At 40.3% G+C, this 21,184-nt stretch overlaps 1 protein-coding gene across 10 annotated transcripts in view; it reads right to left on the reverse strand.

Moving 5' to 3' along the window:
• The window catches only part of NEO1 (neogenin 1), a 339,481-nt gene that overhangs the window by 40,935 nt on the left and 277,362 nt on the right, over positions 1-21,184 (reverse strand). For 5 of the 10 annotated variants that reach the window (XM_036456552.2, XM_045587162.1, XM_036456618.2 and 2 more), the window contains 6 exons: positions 12,490-12,713; positions 12,269-12,407; positions 10,229-10,336; positions 8,311-8,505; positions 6,951-6,983; positions 4,299-4,367 (listed from right to left, as the gene is read on the reverse strand). In XM_036456552.2, coding sequence (XP_036312445.1) covers positions 4,299-4,367; positions 6,951-6,983; positions 8,311-8,505; positions 10,229-10,336; positions 12,269-12,407; positions 12,490-12,713 — 768 coding nt within the window. The remainder of the gene's footprint in view (positions 1-4,298; positions 4,368-6,950; positions 6,984-8,310; positions 8,506-10,228; positions 10,337-12,268; positions 12,408-12,489; positions 12,714-21,184) is intronic. The other 5 variants (XM_036456592.2, XM_036456559.2, XM_036456566.2 and 2 more) reach the window with 4 other exon arrangements.

Below are 21,184 nucleotides of genomic sequence, written 5' to 3' on the forward strand. Positions count from 1 at the left end.
CTCTACAATCCAGGAGCTCTCAGGGGATGTCCTACTGATGGCTTAGGCCCACTCCACGTGGTTCTCTGCTCTCTGCGGGCCTAGAGATTTCACTGCAGACATGGATATGAAGCCCCCATGCCTTTGTCTCCACTCTCTGTCTGCCTCCACCATGCGCCATGCAAAGGAAGCCTCAATGCCCTGCAGTGTGTTCTGTCTGCCAGGCTTTGTCAACACCGACACACTAAGGAAGTCCCATGCCCTGTTGTCCTGGCTCTGTCTGTGGGGCCTGGAGGTGTTTCCGCCGCCACCTTGCTAAGGAAGCCTCCATACCCTGCTGTCTGGGCTCTGTCTGCCATGTCTGGGGACTTCCCCGCCACTGCAGCGCTAAGAAAGCTCCCAAGCCCTGCTGTCCGGGCTCTGTTTGCTGGGCATGGGGCTTCCTTGCTGCCGCTGTGCTAAGGAAGCCTCCATGCCCTGCTGTCGAGGCTCTGTCTGCCATGTATGAGACCGCTTGGTCTCCCCCAACTCCTGCGGGGCTGACAGGCCCAGACACTGCAGCAGTGGTGCTGGTAGGCCGGATCTGTCCCTTCTGGAGGCAGATCCAGCCTCGTTACTCTTGCGGACAGGCTGGACACTCCAGCAATGGGGCTGAGGGAACTGGGTACTGCCATCTTGTGGCTATGGGGGCCACCATTTTGTGGCAGAGTGATGGTTAATTTGCATATTACTCTATTATTAGATAGGATGATAATAACTGTCGGGAGCCGAAAAAGAATTAGTGACTACATCTTAAAAGACACCTCCATCTTAGACACTGAGTTTCTTACTTACCAGAACTCATGTGACAAGCTGCGGTGTGGCAATTAACTAGAAACAATCTAAATGCCTAGCAGCATAACTGGCCATTGAGCAAGGCACACCTGTTGTGATAACTCGCCCCGCCCCGGAGAATGTCTGCTGTATCCTCCCCTGCAGACACATCCTGCTGATACACAACCCTCCCTGCCCTAGAATGTCTCCTTGGTTGGCAACTTCCCCCTACAACCTGGGTACATATATTGTGGCTGCAACAAATAAAATTTGAGGCTTGATCAGAACCCTGTCTTGCCTCCATTTCTCCGCGTCTCCTGTCCTTCCTCATTCCCTTCCAGGTGTCTCCTCGCTCCCACGTTGCTGTCCCACTGGCCGGGGCAAATAACAATGATTGTTTTTCTTGCTTTGCTTATAGGATGAGTTCTCAGCTTTTTTCAAGGCCTTCTGTAACCCACCTTTTTTTCTAAGTTATTTTTCATTTTCTAAACCATTTCCTGGCTTCCCACCTCATTATAAAAGTTATGCATGCTCATGTTATAAAATATGGGTAATCCATACAGATCTAACCACCATGGATATTTGATGTCTTTCCTTCTAGTTTCTCTCTTATCTTTCTAAAAATCAGAGTTGTACAAGAGTGGGATGAGCTGCTTTGCCAAGTGATGAGTGTTTAGTCAATGGAAGTACTTACAGTCATCCTACCAGGCTGGGGTATTGTGGGATAAATTCCTACCATGAAGGTATGGCCTGGAAAGCTGTTTTTAGAAAAAGGTCTCAAAGAGATTTTCATATACAACCAGGTTTATAAACTTACGAGCTAATCCAAACTATATTTACTGTGGGAATTCCTTCCATAGCATTAGGTTAACTGACCTTCTAAGTTTTGATTCTATGATGTCATAGGCTACATTTAAGAATACTGCAAAATCTGGCTGACTTAGGAGAGCTTAAGGGCTTATTCTTTTACATGTAGCTCAATCATTTTTATCTTTCATTTCTGAGAAAAAGGTTAGCAGACAGACAACTCAAATTGTATACACTGACCTTTAATAAAATAACATTTTTTTATATTTGTGGAAGACTATAGAATAGATAGGGGTCAATAAATTAGACCATATTTGGGCTTTTACATGAACCTTTTATTAACAGGCAGACACTAAAAGAAGAGGCTGGGGAGCTCTGAGGGGTTCGGAGGAAAGCAGAGGTGGGGGTAGTTCTTCTCTGTATTCAACAGAGATGGATTCTCATTTGACTTTATTTGATCTCTAACTTTGAGCTGACAAAAATCTCCCTTCTAAGACAGAGTAAGAGTGAGCTCCCAAAAGGGAGCATCAACCTTTTTACCAGGAATGTTATAACAGGCCATTTTTTAAGCTTTACCTAAATTATTGCAACAGTTTTCTAACCATCTTTTCTGAGTTTATGCTCTTACCCCTAACTAATTCTTCACTGTCTACTAATAGTAGATACTCAATAAATAGTATAATAGATACTCAATAAATACATAGTTTACCAGTATCAGACATCTTACATATGTTATTTATAGGATGAAGCTCACATTTATCAGCATTGGCATCTAAGCTTTTGACAAGGTGACTGGCTCTAACTAACCTTCTCTAACCAGAGAATCTTATCCTGCCTCTTTATAGTGTGATCCAGGGGGAGAGCAGGTTGTTTTATATTGCCAGGTCTTTGCAGAACATGCTGCTTTTGATTCCTGTAATGGTTAACCCCTTCCCCCCGTCCTTTACCATTTAGCAACCTCCTATGCATCCTTTAAAATCTGGGTCAGATATCACTTTTTCTACAAAGCTTCCCCTTTCTCTATTAGGTAGTTTGTTACTCACTCCTTTTGCTCCCATAGCCTATTATATAGAACCTGAACCTTTAAAAAAATGTGTGAATGAATGAATGCATAAATGAAAGAAAAAACAAAGAATAACTACTTTTTTCACAACCTTGAATAATATTTTGTGGAGAGCACATAAATGTAACAAATACATCCCAAGAGAAAAAACTCGCAAAGTCCTAGAACTCAGAGACTAAGAATTTCTTTAAGAATTTCTTAAAGCGTGCAAGTTTGTCTGGTTCTCTTAATAGCTCATTTCACTGAAATCTGGGCAGCACCTTAAAAAGAAATCCCCATCCAAGGATATGTCTATTGATTTTAGAGAGAAAGGGGGAGGGATAGAGAGGGAGGGAGGGAAGATAGGAAGGAGAGAGAAAGAGAGGGAGAGAGAGAGAAACATCGATATAAGAAACATTGATTAGTTGCTACCGTATGCACTCTAATGGGATCAAACCCACAACCTAGGTATGTGCCTTAAGTGAGAATTGAACCTGCAACCTTTTGGTGTATGGGATGATGCTCTAACAACTGAGCCACACTGCCAGGGCAGGGCAGTATCATATTTTATTTAAATAGATAGCTAGAGATCATTTTATTTCCACAGTCAGAGTAGGAATTTCCAGGGGACAGGCTTTTGTTTTCCCCGTTTTCTGGTAGGGTTGAGGAGACAATAAGGCTTATTTCTAGCAGCTACATGTATAGATTTTCACCAATAGCAGATTCCCACATCTGTGCTTTTTTTAAATTATTTTTCTTATTTTTTAAATATATTTTATTGATTTTTTTACAGAGAGGAAGGGAGAGAGAGAGCTAGAAACGTCGATGAGAGAGAAACATCGACCAGCTGCCTCTTGCACACCCCCTACTGGGGATGTGCCCACAACCAACGTACATGCCCCTGATCAGAATGGAACCTGGGACCTTTCGGTCCGCAGACCAATGCTCTACCACTGAGCCAAACTGGTTTCGGCCATATCTGTGCTTTTTAAATTGCATGTGGTAAGCACAATGAGAAGTCAGAAGACCTGGGTTGTGGTTCTTGGACTTCCATAATTAGTGGGTGGATCCAGGTAGATTACTTCTCCATTGAGTCTCTTGATATTTAAAAATGGGAATGATACCTGCTTGTCCTGCTTGAAAATGATTTCATGTCCGAAAGTAACTTACAAATGGTGAAGTTCTGTAGAAGAATAGGTTCATTAAGTAGTTAGAAGGCACCAACTCTTCAGATGACTAGGAGAGTAGGAAGACTTTTTTAGAATTCCCAAACTAAAAACACTATAGTAAGTAGTTTGGGGAGAAATGAATGATTCAGAGGAATTCCTTTGGCTTGGGTGATGGCTAATTCCACTAGAGTTTATTTTTGAAAACAAAATTCAAATGTTTCTCTAGAGGCAGTAGGCAAAAGGAAGATTTGTTTATTCAGAATTAGCCTCATATTAAGTTGGATATGTGGAGAAACCCTATAATGAGTGGGTTTGCAGTAATTTAGCAAATATTTGCCAGATAAGTGCCTGAAGCTAACTCTGTTAAATAAAAGGAAATAGGTAACATGCTACAATCACCACACACAAGCGACACAAGCCATTTAAAAATGTCAAGCAGAATTGCATCATGCCCATAGTAGGCCACAGAGCCACAGGAGAGGCTTTACCGCTCATGGGAGTTTTGTAGTCAGATCCTAGGTCTGGCAGCCGGCTTCCTTTTCCTGCAGACCCTGAGGCTGAAGGAGAAAAAAAAAATGTGAGTAGTGACCCAGCCCACAGGTGTTAAAAGCCCACTTCACAGCTAACGAGCATTTTCTATATAAAAACTATTTTCAGTCTATTTTGTTCATGAGAAAATGAAGTAGCACATGAACAACTGGGGAAAATAGTCTATTTGTGCAAAGCAAACTAAGGTCTAGCTTTCTATGCAATGAGGCATCTGAAAGGCTGACACCCTTTCCATGGCTATATCTAGTGTGTAATTAGACTGCCACTCGCTGTTCACAAGTTGGGAACATACCCCACTTCTCCAGTCCAGGAAACCGTTTCTGAAAGATGCCTTAGAGTACTGATGCTAAAGAAACTTCTCTTGGAAAAGGACCAAGAAGACCAGTTTGATTAGCTTCTGTAATAAAGAACTAGACTCTTAGAAGGGCTTGCCTATGCTGATCTGGCCTAGTAGGGATTGGATTCTTTTCTCAAATTATAAAGTTGCCTCGCCCTAAGCAGGAGCAGGAAGGCAAATGGAGATTCAAATTGGGGTCTCAGTTGCTGCTCAGTGAACTAAATACACAAAGATGGAAAAACAAAGTCTTTGCTCTTGTTGTTCACAAAGGACAGTGTCTCCTAATCCAGCATGAGGGAACACAGTGATGCTGAGAAAACACAAATATCAGTGCTGCCTGACATGTAGTAAATGTACAATAAATATTAACTATTATTATTACAAGCATAATAAATCGTTAGGGAAGAATATAATCTTACTCTTCCCAGAAGCAAAAAGTATGAAGCTTCAGAAAAAACTTATAAAGGAGTAATTTGTATAAATTAAGATTGGCAAGAAATTCATAAAGTAGATGTGTTTCTGTAAAACATTAGAGTTAAAGTCAAGTACTTCTATAAGTTATCAGGCTTGGAGGAAATGAAAGAAATTAAAATGTGAAGGTTTTTGTGCATAGTTCATTTAACAGAGTACATCTAGAGGTAAAAACCAAAACAAAAAACACAAACACAAACACACACACACACACACACACACACACACAACAAACAAACAAAAAAAACCAAACAAACCCCACAATGTTTTCTCTGTTTCTTAAAGTTCAAAACCCCAAAAGGTAACAGAAATTCTTGGTTATCCAAAAGGGCATATTCTAGAAGTTAACTCACTGTCTCTTTACAATTGCCCATACTTGTAATTCTATGCTGTTACTTCTGTGGCCATCATTCCTCTCAAATGGTACATACCACACATCAAGATTTCAGCCATTCCTTTCACTATGATTAAGTCTACTTGGTGGAATGACCTAGTAAGGCTCTTCAGGTTTAAGTGTCTTTACTTGTAAGGTAGCCCACATTTAAGTTAAACCATCCAGAGTATCATATTATGTAACAAAATGCTGAAGAACAATCTTTGCCAATAAGCTGGATGGTTTAATTTCTACAAATTCCAACATTTTTTTTTTTTTTAAAATTTAACCTATGAACAAGAAATTCTAAGGATTAACCAAATACCAAAGTAAACATGGGCAAAGAATTTTAAATACCAGAGGTGTGGCGCGGCACTTACGGAGTGAAGCCAGGAAAGAACAAGCACATTTATATTTTGTGCATATACAGGATGGTTATTTTTCTTTTCTCACACTTAAGTCAAAGTTTCTACCATGATTAGGGTGCCTCCCCACCCCACCCCCAGATAAAAGCATGCTTGCAGTTTCTACAAAGTAGAACAAAAGACTCATAGAATGCAAACATATTTCCAAAGCCCTGAAACTGGAAACCTCAAGTTTTGACTCTTCCTTGACATTAACCAAGATCCAAAGACTGTATTTCTAATAACTAATAACCATTCTTAAACCATGAAAGCAATCATAAAATTTACTTTTATTATTCTTTCTTAGTATAGAAAACAGACACCAACTTTAGCTGAATTTGCAGAGACGAAAATCACAAAGCACAGATGGAGGAGTTATCCTCCACTACAGTAACTACGGTGAAAAGACCCTGCTGACATATAATTTCAAGAATGGTGACAATGTGGCTCATGCTTCCTAAGTTTCCATTTAAAATTGTTTATATCATCTTTTAAGGTAAGCAGGTATATTTAAGGGAAGAAATGGAAAAGTAGTTCTTAATCAAGCTTATGGTAAGAGAATAAATAGCACGAATTTTGCCACGGATCATCATAGTTTAGTAGGGTAAATTTATAGTTTATGGGAGGAGGAAAATAGGGTATTCACTGAATTTGATGACAACTTTTCTTTTAGAGATACAAATAAAATCCTAATTGCTACAAATTGGGTATTCTTGCTCTGATCCTCGCTGAATTATTACAAAATTTCAATATCTTTGTGCTAACTGGACCCACACTTAAGGCTAATCTCCTACAGCTGCAGAACTCAGTTTTTGACTCGGAATTTTCCCCCATACCAGGCTAGTTTAGCTCCCACTTTTCAGATACCCCAAGTGCCTCAATTATGGACTCAACTCCACTTTGGCCAATTAACACATGGTACTGATTTTTAAGGAAAAAAAAAACAAAAAACTATTAATAGGTCACAAAAGAGAGGAAAGGAAAGAGAGGCCATCTACTCATTTACCTTGATCATTAGGCATTTTATCAGAGGAGTCCGCTAACAGGCCAAGCACAGGGGAAGAAAAAACAAGAGCAAGAATCACAAGCTTTGAAGATGGGATAGGCAAAATTTTTAAAGGGAAAAGAAATCCCACAAACTTCCAAACAAGAGTGTTTTGTTTTTTTATAAGTAGAGAAACCATATTTCATATTTCCAGAGACTCAGTTCCTGACTAAAATTTATTCCTAAACTCACTTGGTTCAATACTTCAACTTCATTTTCTTATCTAGAATTTCTTTCAAGGGTCCCCTTTCTCCCTACAAAGGTCTACATTAAGCCTTTCTGATTGGGAGCCTGCTTGTGTTGAAAGAGAATCACCCATCACAATAACATGGTATTGCTTTGTTCAGGAAAAGAGAATCATACCTGATCTGACTGTAAAGAGCTCTACATCACTGCCTTGAATAGACTGGAGTCAGAGTTCCCTTCTGTGTAATCTGGTCAGGCAAGTGATCTAGAGAGCACCCCTCTGGTGGTCAGTGGTGAGTGAGGGATCAGTCTGAGATAAATACATACATTGTGGCTCATCATAAAGACTGCTTATATCATCCAAAGTCTGTACATGCTAAAGTGACATGTGCAAGCGCAGTCCCACTAAAGAGACACATTATAAAACATTCTGGAGTTGTCTTGTACCCATGATGTGGGGTTTTTGATATCTAAATCTAGCCTAACACCAGGAATGCTCAGGGCCTACTCAAGAAGGCAAATAATCCTTTCCACTAATATTTACAAGTTAAAATAAGATTGTTGTTAGAATATTAAATTTGACAGTAACATAGCAGTCAAGTTTTCAGGCTAATTGAAATTGGCTAATTGAAATAAGCGAATATTCTAGAAAAATTAAGTGTACTGGACAAAAAGCTGTTTCTAAAACGTTATCTAAAATTCTTATTGGTAGTTCATCTCATGGTAAAATTGTGTAACATGTGATGAACCTAAAGCAGTCATATTTTAATGCAAAAAATTAAAATTTAAAAACTATCAAGACTACATTATAAAAATTTCCAAAAGTCTCCTAAAAAAAAGGGGGGGTGGGCGGGGGGAGAATAGAAGAATATCATGTAAGGAAAAATATCCTGTAAGTAAATTACATTTAGAAAATATCGGACCTCAGGGAAGGTAGGGGAGGGTGGAGATAAGGGAGAGAAATCAACCAAAGGACTGTGTGCATGCATATGAGCCTAACCAGTGGTCACAGACAACAGGGGATGGGGGCATGCATGGAGATGGGTTTGGGATGGAAATGGGGGGATGAGGACAAATATGTGATACCTTAATCAATAAAAAAAATTAAAACAACAAATTTTGTGTGGAGATTTACCTTTAGGTGTTCTGAACTGAACAGCTTCAGACATGGGTCCCATACCCTTTGAGTTCCGAGCCTGGATTTTGAAATAGTATGGTGTGTCAAGTGTTAGCTCTTGTATTTGGTGAGTCAACCTGTTGCCCACAACAGGCTCAATAACCCAATCGTGTATCTCTGCATTCACATCCGTGCTGTAATATATTATGTAACCTGTCCAAAGTAGTTAACGGGGGGGAAAAAAAAAATCTTATTTCTGCTTTTTTTTTTGCAATCAGTAAGTCAATAAAAATATATGTTAGTGCACAAACAAGTAGAGAACCAGTTACTGATTAAATAGCAATGGTAAAAAGCATTCAAAATGCTACACTAAACATAATATAGAAACAACTACAATTTACACAGTGCCAAGCTGTGAGTTATTATCTATATCAGCAGTTGAAGTAATAAAATGAATAAAAGATAGAAAATACACAGTTAAATACCCTCAGAAACTAAGAAATCATCTAAGAGAAATCCAATCTCTTCAACATGTTAATTTTAAAATAATTTACCAAGGTCTACAATTAAAATAATGTGGTTTTGAAAAGAAATAATGACCTAAAATGCTGTTTTAGCTCTCACCAAAGTGACTTCCTAGAAGAAAAATTCCTGGGAGATGGGCAGCAATCTCTGTCAATTTCTCCTATATTTGGGGCAGAAGTCACCCCCAATGTCACCTGGCAACTTCCACCAGAGGGCACTCAATCTCCTTGGCTGAGGCAAAGAGACCCATAAGCACAAGCCTACCTGACCCAATTAAGTGCATTATTAGTGGGCTTTAAATACAAAGTACAATGCAATGCAGGTCAAATCATGCTTGATTCTTTTATGAAAGAAGCAATTTAAAAAAACCTAAAAAACTGACACATACACACACACACACAAAAAAAAAAGCCTAGGAATTTATGGAAAGGAGTTTCTATTGAAAGCTGAAGCAGAACAATGCTTTCAGTTTTCTTAGGCCGCCCTATTCATACCAAAGAACTTCAGAAGGCAAACTTTTGTTCCTCATACAATATATCCTTGGGCAGAGGTCCCAAGGGGAATATTTAAAAAAATATATATTTTATTGATTTTTTACAGAGAGGAAGGGAAGAGGGATAGAGAGCTAGAAACATTGATGAGAGAGAAACATCAACCAGCTGCCCCCTGCACACCCCCTTCTGGGGATGTGCCCGCAACCAATGTACATTCCCCTGACAGGAATCGAACCTGGGACCCTTCAGTTCGCAGACCACGCTTTATCCACTGAGCCAAACCAGTTTCGGCCCAAGGAGAATATTTAACAGCTAAATCCCTTTCCTCCTTGACAAGGCTGAAAAGGAGACAATATTTATTGTGGAAGGGTCTCCTCCTCTAGAAGCCCAAGGAAATAGTCCATACCCCTCCAAAGGTCTATGCCAATTCAAATTGCTAACTCTAGTTGTAAAAGCACAGGAACTAAAGTAAAGTAGCAGGCCTAGAGGGGGGAAAAGGAATTAAAAGTCTAATGGGCTTTAGGGTAAAAGAGATGAGTCTCTGTTTATTGGGAATAACCCTATAGAATTAAGCAGGGTCTTTAAAGCAGGTCATGCAGTTAGAGGCAGAGAAGAACTGCTTTCCTGAAGAAAATAAATATGTCATAAGGTATTACTATATCCAAAGGCTGTCTAGCCTAACCTGTGCCCATCAGACTCTCAAAGTGAGTTAGAACAATTAGCTGGTAACTCATTTTTATGTTCCTGTGGGAAAATAGCAGCTCCCCCTTGCTCCACTTTTTTGTGACCATTACGACTCATAGTACCTTGTAAATGACCAAGCCAGCCTTCAGATTCCTACTTCTCCCAACACAGAACTCTCCTGGAGTGTTCTGCCTGGCAGTAAAAGGAACACACACACATTCAAAGCATCTTACCTGTAATTTTGCCATTGGCTTCAGAGGGAGGTTGCCAATTTACAATTATGGTCCTAGGTTTTCCCTCTTTACTTACAACTGTCACATCTTTGGGTGGAGAAGTAGGAACTACAAAATAACAATACTTTTAATAATTCCTGTCCATTTCAATTTTATTTACCATTTCCTCAACCCTTTCCATTTGTAAGTCATAATCAAGGGTTTAAGGCAAAAAAAAAAAAAATAAAAAAATATATATATATATATATATATATATATAAAATAAAATAAAATAAAGCCTCCTGACTTCAAAGAACTTACAGTCTACCTACAAATAGCTCCAATAAAAAGAATGTGCAAAATATCAGAGAGAATACCACACTATAAAGATACATGATTGGCATTTTGGCTGGGGTCAGGGATATGCATGGTAAGTAGGTAGGGAAATAAAAAAGGCAATATATGCCAGGCATTTTAAAAGTAATTTTTCTCTTCATGTTTATGGCAACTTGAAATGTAGTTACCACTATCCCTACTTAGCACATCAAGACACTAAAAATGAGAAAAGTTATGTAATTTTCCCAAGATGACGTTCTCCTCTAATTTGGATTATTTTGTTAGGCTATTTTAAAATGTAAAATAATTTTCTCTCTCACCTTATAGTTGCCTCTTCAAACCAAATATTTGAAAACCCCAAATTCCTTCAAAGAACTTGATTTATAAATTGATGTTTATTATTTAAAGTTTGCAATAAATACATACAGTCAAATATTTGAGCTTATTGCTTTGAAATACAAAGCATTTTACAAAACAGAAAAATAACAATAAAAAAAATGACTGCATTTCTTGTTTCCATGTTTTTGCTGAAAACTTTTAATGTACTAGTAGGGAAATGAGCAAATTAAGAACATCCTTAAAATTTTCTCTTCCTACAGTGCTAGCCTCCTCCTGGTATAAAAATGAAAGAAAGATTGGTAAAATGCAAACATCCTAAGGAAATACATAATGTCATTTATTAGCTAATAGGTTGGAATTAAAACAAAAAGATATTCTTAAAACTGTCCAAGAAAGCAAACTCAAGGTCCATGTAAGCTTTTGTGCACTGTATTTCTAGCTCTCCAGATCCAAACCCTTTTCTCTGTAGGATGTATAACCCACTGTTCAGAAAACAAAAACATTAGGGACAGCCTTCTGGGGAGATACTACTCCTCCATTTTTTCATTATTTGTATACAGGAGAGAGAAAAAATAGGGTCTAGAGTAGATACAGACTACCAATAGTTACACATGACTTCATGCTGGGAAAGTATAAGAAGCAGAAGCGTAGGCCTACAGGTAAGCAAAAAGCAAACAGAATCTCAAACCTGGAGGGCTTAGTTTGCTTGTCTTTTCTCTTTCATGTTTACTTAGAGACAAAAACCCTAAGGATTCTCCAGTGAAAGATTTTACAAGACACTAATTGGTTTGCAAGAGAGCTACTGGTAAGTGTTAAACTCCATAAACAGCACTGCAGCTGCTTGGTGAAGGGCAGGCCGCTTCATCTTTTCTTTCTCAAGTTTACCCAGAAAGCTGGACTAATGACAAGTACCCCTCCCACCTGCACAGTGCTTTATAACAGCCTGTGCTTTCCCATCTGCTCCTTGTTTCATCCTAACAATAACCATGTAAAGTAGGAAAGGCAGAGGTTATCACCCCTCTTTTATTTAGAAAGGCTGAATGACTTGCTTATTATTATACTCAGTAGATGGCTGACCTGGGATTGAACTCAAGTCTCCATTCCTAAAATTTAGTATACTTTATATTATATTATCCTGTTATTGTTCTTGTACAATGATTAAAAAAACCATAATTCATCAGCTGAGAAATCAAACATTGAACTCCAGCTATAGTTGCTCACTGCATTCGGTAAATACATTCACATACTCAATTCATCCTTGGTTAGTAAAAGAAGGTGAATAAGTCTCATGATTTGAAATGTGGCACAACATTCGCAGGAACTTCCACTGACTTTCATATCTTGCAGAAAAGAAATGCCATATGACCTAAGGTTCTGACAACATACCTAATTCAAAGGTGGTCCCATGGGCTGTCATACTCCATGTGCTTGATCGTCGACCTTTGGTCACCATTACAGAGAATTCATAGAGTGTATTTGCTTTTAAACCAGTCACCAGGTAACTCAAAGTCGTTGCATTTGCATTCTGGAAATATATGATTCAAGAACTTTAGATTGAGGAAATATCCATATTTAGCATTTCTTACCCAGAGCACATGTGCCAGTACCTTATACTTGGTGTTTGCTGGGATGTTGGTTTTCCATCGGACTGTGTAGTAGCGAGAGTCTGTAATCTTCTGGTGTTTGGGCAGTGAATTGTCCGCCCATGTAATCCTTATGGTATCATGACTCAGAATGGAAGCCTGGACTCCCACTGGTGGCATCATGGGAGTGGGATCTGGCACTGGAGTGTATGGAGCATTAATAACAAATAAATCAACCTCAGAAGTGTCTGGGTAAAAAGTAATTAAAAAGGGAAGTGGCATTTAACAGAAACAAAAATAAAAGGGAAATGCAGGATAATAAAATGGAATGAAAGGTGAGAAATGAAGAAAGAGAAAGAGAATCCAGAGTTATTAGATAATCATCATTCATTTAAAAGAGTATTTCCACTTGTGTTCTTTCCGGAAAATGTCTAGAAAAATACTAATTAATCATATATTCTCTTCTGTATTCTATAAGTATATTAAAATTAGATAATCCAGTGATTACATTAACATATTCATACTTGGATTTTCTTTATATTATTTGAAAATTCTACTTTTTGTCCAAACAAAATCATAAAAAGATAAAAATTGTTTTTAAAATTAAAGGTATAATTTCTAAGCAAGTAACACAAAGTTTATGATCTGATTTGATATTCTAGTGACTCACTGAGTTTTTGGAATATGTCTTATCAATGCCTATCACCAGACATGTAAAGATGCTACTCTCAAAACCTGAGTTCTGAATGTCAGCCAGGCCTTGGTAATGATCACACAGGGTTCAGTTTAGATCTGCTGATGTCCTGCTACACTTTTTCCAGTACAGTCAGAGAACAATCCACTGATGAATCCCAATAAGTTATGAAAAATGGCATGATTATGGATCCAACTGACATGGTCTTTATAACTTTAGAAACCAGAGTACTTATCTGACAAAAAGGGAAGTCTATTCTTATGTGCTGTCCTGTGCCATAGGCAATAGTCACATTCTCAACAAAACAGAAGCCAGAGAGTGATGTCAGAGGAATGGCAGCATAAGAGCACATCTTTTCCTCTCCCCCTGACGTTACAACAAGTAAACCATCTATAATTCAACAAAAAAATCCCTGATCAACACAGATGCATGCCTGGGAGACCCGCACACTGAAACACCTAAATAAAGGTGGGCATTCAGGGATAAATGGAGAGATGAGAAGGGAGGAAAGTGCAGACATAGACTACATACTCAGCCCTTCAGCTCAGGGGGGAACTCAGAGCCTGGCCAGGGTGGCTGTAGCAGGCACTTCCTTCAGCCCCTAGGGGTGGGGGAGGAGGGGGGGAGGAAGAGAGCAGGGCAATCTGCAAGCTGCAACTGGTGAGCAGAGAGCTACCAACAGCCAGAGCTAATAGGGTCTAACTTGTGCATACATACCTGCGAGCCACCAGGAGACAGAACAGCGACTGATTAGCAGACATTGGCCCAACAGAGCACGGGGTGCTGCCATGCAGCTCCCCAGTGCTGGGCCTGCTGGTGGTGTTTCAGATAAAGAAAGGAAATAAAGGGCCCTGATGCACGACTAGACAGCCAAAACTTGTCTCCCATTTCCCTTGGCATTGGCTCCAGGAGCACATTATCTATAAACCAAGAGCTGCCGCAATATAATTGCTGTTTCCTTCTGTGTCTGAACCCCAGGATGGGTGCATGGGCCAGACAAATAGAAGTTAAGGGGTAGCCATTACAGTTAGGGCAAAACCAACCTCATCCACAAGCAGCACAGCTGTACTGTCCCAAGCTGCAGAGGCTCAAATCTGGGAGATCAGAGAGGTAAAAAATCTTTTGATTCAGTGCCATCTACTGGAAGATAGTGGAAAGACCTTCTAGGAGACATATGCGAAAAAAGAGCAGCAAATACCATGAAGAACCACTGAATGATGGCCAGAAAGAAAATGAAAAATCCCCAGAAAGTATACTGGAACACATGGGATTATGTGACATAACTCAGCGGTCACCAACCTATCAGATCTCATGGGCCACAGTAGTCCATGGACCACTGATTGGTGACTGCTGATATAAATGACAAAGATTTCAAGATTGCAGTTCTAAAAATACTCAATGAGATGCAAGAAAATACTGACAGGCAATTCAGTACACTCAGAAAGCAAATCAGTGAACAAAATGAGTATTTCTCCAAGGAAATTGAAACTTTAAAAATGAATATCAGAATAACTGGAAATGAACCATGCAATTAAGGAGACTAAGAGTAAACTGTTGAGCATAAAAAACAGAACCCACGAATTAGAGGAAAGAACTAGTGATATTGAAACAGGAATCAAGAAATTATGTAGAGGGAAGAGAGAGATCTGAGATTAAATAAAAATGAAAGAGCTCTGTTAGACCTCCCGGATTCCATTGGAAAAAGTAACATCAGAATCACAGGCATTGTGGAGGAATAAGAAAGAGAGCAGAGAATGGAGAATCTTAAAACAAATAGTGAACAAGAACTTCCCAAATCTATGGAAAGAACTAGATCCTCGAATTCAAGAAGCAAACAGAACACCTAGTTACCTCAATTTAAAGAGGCCCAATTCAAGGCACTTGTTAGTGAAGGTGTCAAAAATTAGTGACAGAAGATGGCTGCTGATGGGAAGGTGAGCTGCAAGATAGTGTGTAAGTGAAACAAAAAAGGAGAGTGGGTAGAAGTGCAGGGAGTGTCTGTATTTGTGAGTGAGGGGCAGTTATATTCCAAGGAATTGTTGGAGACTGCTGGATTGGGTTCTCCTGGCTGGGCAGCCTCTACTGCTGCTGAAATCTCTCCTGGAGTGGTAAACTCTGCCGTGGAGACCCCGCCATCTTGAAGAGGAGAATGGCAGTGATCTAAAGCCCAGACTTACCTTCAACTGAGGAGACCTCAAATACCTCCCATGACCCTACAACCACAACCCCCAGGGACAAACTGCCTCAGCTGAGAACCCAGGAACACCAAGACTTCAGCATCTCTAACTTCGGGTGCCTAGAAAGTCTGTCCAGAAGGAGACAAAGTGGCATGAATATGTGGACGAGCCCTATGCCTTCTCACAGAGCAGAGAGAAGGAACAGCTGAATCAATTAATATCCACCCAGAACTGGTGAATTAAACACAGTCAATGCAGGACAGAGAAGCTACATAACCAGACATCCAGAAATGAGTGATCATGGGGCTACTAAGAAACAGTCCACATATGAAAAAAAAGCAGGCATCACCAGAAAAGGAAGTAAATAAAAAGGAGGCAAGCAACATGTCAGAGAAATAATTCAACGCAATGTTCATAAGGTTGCTGAAAGAATGGAAGACAAATTCAACAACGTGTAAAAACTAACAGGAAATGAAGAATAACAAAGAAGAAATGAAAAATGACATCACCGTAATAAAAAACACAATAGAAAGCATCAACAGTAGACTAGTAGAAGCAGAGGACCACATCAGTGAGCTAGAAGACAAGGTGGGAAAAAATACCCAGGCAGAGCAGCACCTAGAAAAAAAAACCTTAACTAACAGGAGGAGATCATAAGGGAACTTTGGGACAACATAAAACAAAACAACAACAAAGGGTGACAGAGGAGAGAACATTTAGCAAGGAATAGAAAACTTGTCTGAAGAAATAATGACAGAAAACTTCCCTAATATAAAGAAAAAACTCACACAAATCCAAGAAGCTTAGTCCCAAACAAGATAAATAAAAAAAGACCAATACCAAGACATGTTATAATAAAACTAGAGGCCCAGTGCACGAAATTTGTGCAGTGTGTGTGTATGTGTGTCCTTCAGCCCAGCCTGTATCCTCTCCAATCTGGGACCCCCTGAGAGATGTCCGACTGCCTGGTGGGATTGAGCCTGAATAGGCAGGCAGAAATCCCTTTCACAATCCAGGACTGCTGGCTACCAACCGCTCGCCTGCCTGCCTGCCCGATTGCCCCTATCTGCTTCTGCCTGACAGCCTGATCAACCCCTAACCACTCCCCTGCCAGCCTGATTGACACCTAACTGCTCCCTTACTGGCCTGATCGCCCCATACTGCCCTCTTCCAGTCCCGGTCACCCTAACTGCCCTCCCCTGCTGGCCTGGTCCCTCCCAACTGCCTTTTCCTGCTGGCCATCTTGTGGTAGCCATCTTGTGTCCACATGGGGGCGGTCATCTTGTGGTAACCATATTGTGTCCACATGGGGGTGGCCATCTTGTGTGTTGGAGAGATGATCAATTTGCATATTACCTCTATTTTATTTTATTTTATTTTATTTTATTTTATTTTGTAAGTTACAGAAAACATGAAAATTACAATTACTTTATTCAACCATTCAAATATTAACACTTTAGAGTACATTATAGCCTCAATCTCTGTTTCTTGTATTGTATGCAAGCATATACTTATATATATATTTTTAAATTGAGATCACATGATATACATTATTTTTTTCTTCACATTTTTTTTCTTTAAAAAAAAATAAGACTTTATTGTTCATATTGTTACAAAAGTTCCTCATTTTCCCACCCTCCACCAGGTTCCCACCCCACCCTCTGCTCTTTGCCGACCCCACATTGTCCTCATCCATAGGTGCATAGTTTATGTTCAGTATCTTCCCTCACCCCCCATTCCCCTTTTCCCCGAGAATCATCAGTCCACTCCCCTTCCATACCTTTGATTCTATTATATTCACCAGTTAATATTGTTCATAAGATTTTTTAATTCGCTTGGTTTTTAGATTCACTTGTTCATAGTTACATATTTGTTGTTCATAATTTTTATCTTTATTTTCTTCCTCTTCCTAAAGAACCCTCTTCAGCAATTCATATAATTCTGGTTTGACAGTGATGAACTCCTTTAGCTTTTTTTTATTTGTGAAGTTCTTTATCTGGCCTTCGATTCTGAGTGATAGCTTTGCTGGTTAGAGTATTTTTGGCTGTAGGTTTTTGCTATTCATCACCTTGAATATTTCTTGCCATTCCCGTCTGGCCTGCATGGTTTCTGTTGAGAAATCAGCTGACAATCTTATGGGTGCTCCTTTATAGGTAACTACCTGCTTTTCTCTTGCTGTTTTTAATATTCTCTCTTTGCCTTTTGCTCTTAGAATTTTAATCATGATGTGTCTTCGTGTGGTCCTCTTTGGATTCCTTTTGTTTGGGGTTCTGTGTGCTTCCTGGACTTGTTAGTCTATTTCTTTCCCCAGGTGGGGCAAGTTTTCTGTCACTATTTCTTCCAATATGTTTTTGGTATCTTGCTCTCTCTCATCTTCTGGGACCCCCATAATTCTGATTTTGGTTTGCATGAAGTTGTCCCTGAGGTTTCTTACAATATCTTCAACTTTCTGGATTCTCTTGTCTTCTTGCTTCTGCGGAGGAGTGTCCTCTGGGTTTTTGTGTTCCAAATCTTTGACTTGATTCTTGTGATCTTCCATTCTGTTTTTAGGACTCTGTATAATATTTTTTATTTCAGACGATGTGTTCTTTATTTCTAGTTGATCCCTTTTCAAATCCTCATAGGTCTCATTTATTTTATCGGCCTTTTCTAGAAAATTCTTGAAAAACCTTATAAGCGTGGTTTTGAACTCTATATCCAGTCGCTTTTTGTCATCCATTTCTTTTGTTTGTCATCTGCTTCCTTGTCTCGGCATTTTCGCCGCTTCTCTGAGTTGGCAGGGTGGCTTTGTGTGTTAAGGTGTCCTATATGGTTCAGTGGGTCAGCCTCCCAGTAATCTGAGGTGGACACTCTTGGTGCACCTCTTTTTGACTGTGTGTACAGTCTTTTGGAGTTAAGTCTTAATTGTTGTTGGTATCACTGGGAGGAACTGACTTCCAGGCCAATTGGCTGTGAGGATCAGCTGTGTCTATGTCGGGTGATAGACTTATTCAAAAGCCTCTGTGCTTAGCTTGGATGGAGTGGAGTTTCAGGGTGGAGCCTTCAGCCTTGGCTTCCTGTTAGCCCCACTCTAGGAGGTTCCTGAGTCTCAGTGTTCCTCAGTGTCCTTAAGTACTTGCTGCAAGCACCTCTCCCCCAATGAGCCCAGAACTGGGGTTCAGTGCAGTAGGAAGTGGGGTTCAGTGCAGTCCGGAGCTTTTGTCTCCTTCCTGCTAGGGCAATCCAGCAGCCCAGTCAACAGTCATTCCTCTGCACGCAATGTGTGCAACTCCGGGGCTCTGCCTTCTGCTGCTCCCCTGAGTTTCCGCGTTACAGCCCAGATTCTCTCCGTATGAGTCTGGGTCCCTAGGGTCTGGTCTAGAACTGTGGTTCAGTGCAGTTGGAAATGGGTCTCAGCACAGTTTGGAGCTTTTGTCTTCTTCCAGCTAAGGCAATCCAGCAGCACAGTCAACAGTCCCTCCTCTGCACGCAATGTGCGCGACTCCATGGCTCGGCCTTTCGTTGCTCCCCTGAGTTTCCGCCTTACAGCCTAGAATCCCTCTGTATGAGCCTGGGACCCCAGGGTCTCACCCAGAACTGGGTTCAGTGCAGTCAGAACTGGGGTTCAGCACAGTCCGGAGCTTTTATCTCCTTCCTGCTAGGGAATGCCAGCCAGGCACTCAGCCGCCCCTCCTCTCTGGCTCTGTCCTCTCCCCATGTGTGCACCGTGTCTCCATACCTTAGGCTTTTACAGCTCCTCTGATTTTCCTTCTGGTTTTCTCTTTCCTTCTAGTTGCAGAATTTCCAGTCAGTCAACTTTCCTGTAATTCTGGATAATGTCCACTTTATAGTTTTTGTTTTGTTTTGTTTTTTTTTGAAATTGTTGTGTGAGGCTGCAGTTAGGCATTTACCTATACCACCATCTTGATTTCCTCATCCATATTACCTGTTTATTAGATAGGATTGGCAAACACCAGTGACAAAGAATCTCAAAGGCTGCCAGAGAGAGACAACATGTTAACTACAAAGGATCCCATATCAGAACAATAACTGACTATTCAACAGAAACACATCAGGCCAGAAGGAAATGTAATGAAATATACAAAGTTATGCAAAACAAGGGTCTGAATTGTAGAATACTCGAAATAGCAAGGCTATCAATCAAAATTGAAGGTGAAATCAGAAGCTTCACAGATAAAAAAGGACTAAGGGAGTATATTACCACCAAACTAGCAATGCAAGAAATGCTAAAGAGGATGCTATAAAAGAAGAAATAGGAAGGGAAGAAGAAACAGATGCATAAAGAATACAAATGGGAGAAACCAAGATGGTGGCAAAGGAAAAGACCTAAATTGCTGCCTCACACAACAATTTCAAAACTACAACTAAAAGATAAAATGGACATCATCCAGAACCACAGGAAGGCTGGCTGAGTGGAAATTCTACAACTAGAACGAACGAGAAAAGCTCACTGAGACTCAGAGGAGATGTGCGAGGCAGAAGTACTGAGACACGCACATGAAAAGGACTGGCACCTGAGTATGCAGCTGGCTTTCTCAAGTGTGAAGGAGACAAAAGCTCCTGACTGCGCTGAACTCCACTTCCTGGGAAGACTTTGGGGACCCAGACTCATGTAGGGAAAAGCTGGAGTGTCAGGAGGGAGAAAAGCATGCTCAGAGGAACTATAGAAGGCAGAGATACTAAGGAACGTGTGCAGAGAGGAAGGGAGGCTGAATACACTGCTGGCTTTCTCAAGCTGGAGGGAGATAAAAGTTCCAGACTACTAAACTCCAATTCCGGGCGAGACTCTGGGGACCCAGAGTCATTCGGGGAGAAACTGGACTGTCTGGCAGTGGGTGGAATCAAGGGTGGCTTTCTCTCAGAGGTGCTTGCAGCAATGACCATGGTACACTAAGACACAAGGGCCTATTAGGGCAGGGCTGACAGGAAACTGATGCTGTCTCCTCGGCTCTGAGACTCCGTCATCCAAGATGATCACAAAGGCTTTTGCAAATATTGTTTCATAGAGGTGTCTCCAGCACAGAAGTTCTACCAGTGTAGACACAGCTGATCCTCACAGCCAACTGGCCTCGAGGTCAATTCCTCCCAGTGATACCAACATCAATCAAGGCTTAACTACAATAAGACTGTGCACAAAGCCCACAAAGGGGTGCACCAAGAGTGTCCACTTCAGGTGACTTGCGAGGCTGACACACTGGGCCCTAGAGGACACCTAGCACACAAAGCCACTCTATCAACTCAGGGAAGCAGCCAAAATGCCGAGACAAAGAAACAGATCACATATGAAAGAAATAGAGGAAAGGAAATGACTGGATATAGAGTTCAAAATCGTGGTTATAAGGTTTTTCAAGAATTTTCTAGAAAAGGCCAATAAATTTAGCGAGGCCCTGGAGGATATGAAAAAGGACCAAGCAGAAAGTAAGCATACACTGACTGAAATAAAATATATTATACAGAGATCTAACATCAGACTAGAGGATCGCAAGAATCAAGTCAAAGAATTGAAATACAAAGAAACACTCAACTGGAAAAGCAAAAAGAAAAAAGAATCCAAAAAGATAAAAGATAGTGTAAGGAGCCTTTAAGCCTACCAACATCAGAATTTTGGGGTGCCAGAAGAAGAGAGAGAGAGAGAGCAAGATACTGAAAACCTATTAGAAGAACTGATGACCAAAAACTTCCTCCACCTGGTGAAAGAAATAGATTTACAAGTCCAGGAAGCACACAGAACCCCAAACAAAAGAAATCCGAAGAGAACCACACCAAGACACATCATAATTAAAATGCAAGGACAAAAGACAAAGAAAGAATCTTACAAGCAACAAGAGAAAACGAGTTAGTTACCTAC

Source organism: Pipistrellus kuhlii, unplaced genomic scaffold (genome assembly GCF_014108245.1).
Source record: "Pipistrellus kuhlii isolate mPipKuh1 unplaced genomic scaffold, mPipKuh1.p scaffold_m20_p_1, whole genome shotgun sequence".
Taxonomy (NCBI): Eukaryota; Metazoa; Chordata; class Mammalia; order Chiroptera; family Vespertilionidae; genus Pipistrellus; species Pipistrellus kuhlii.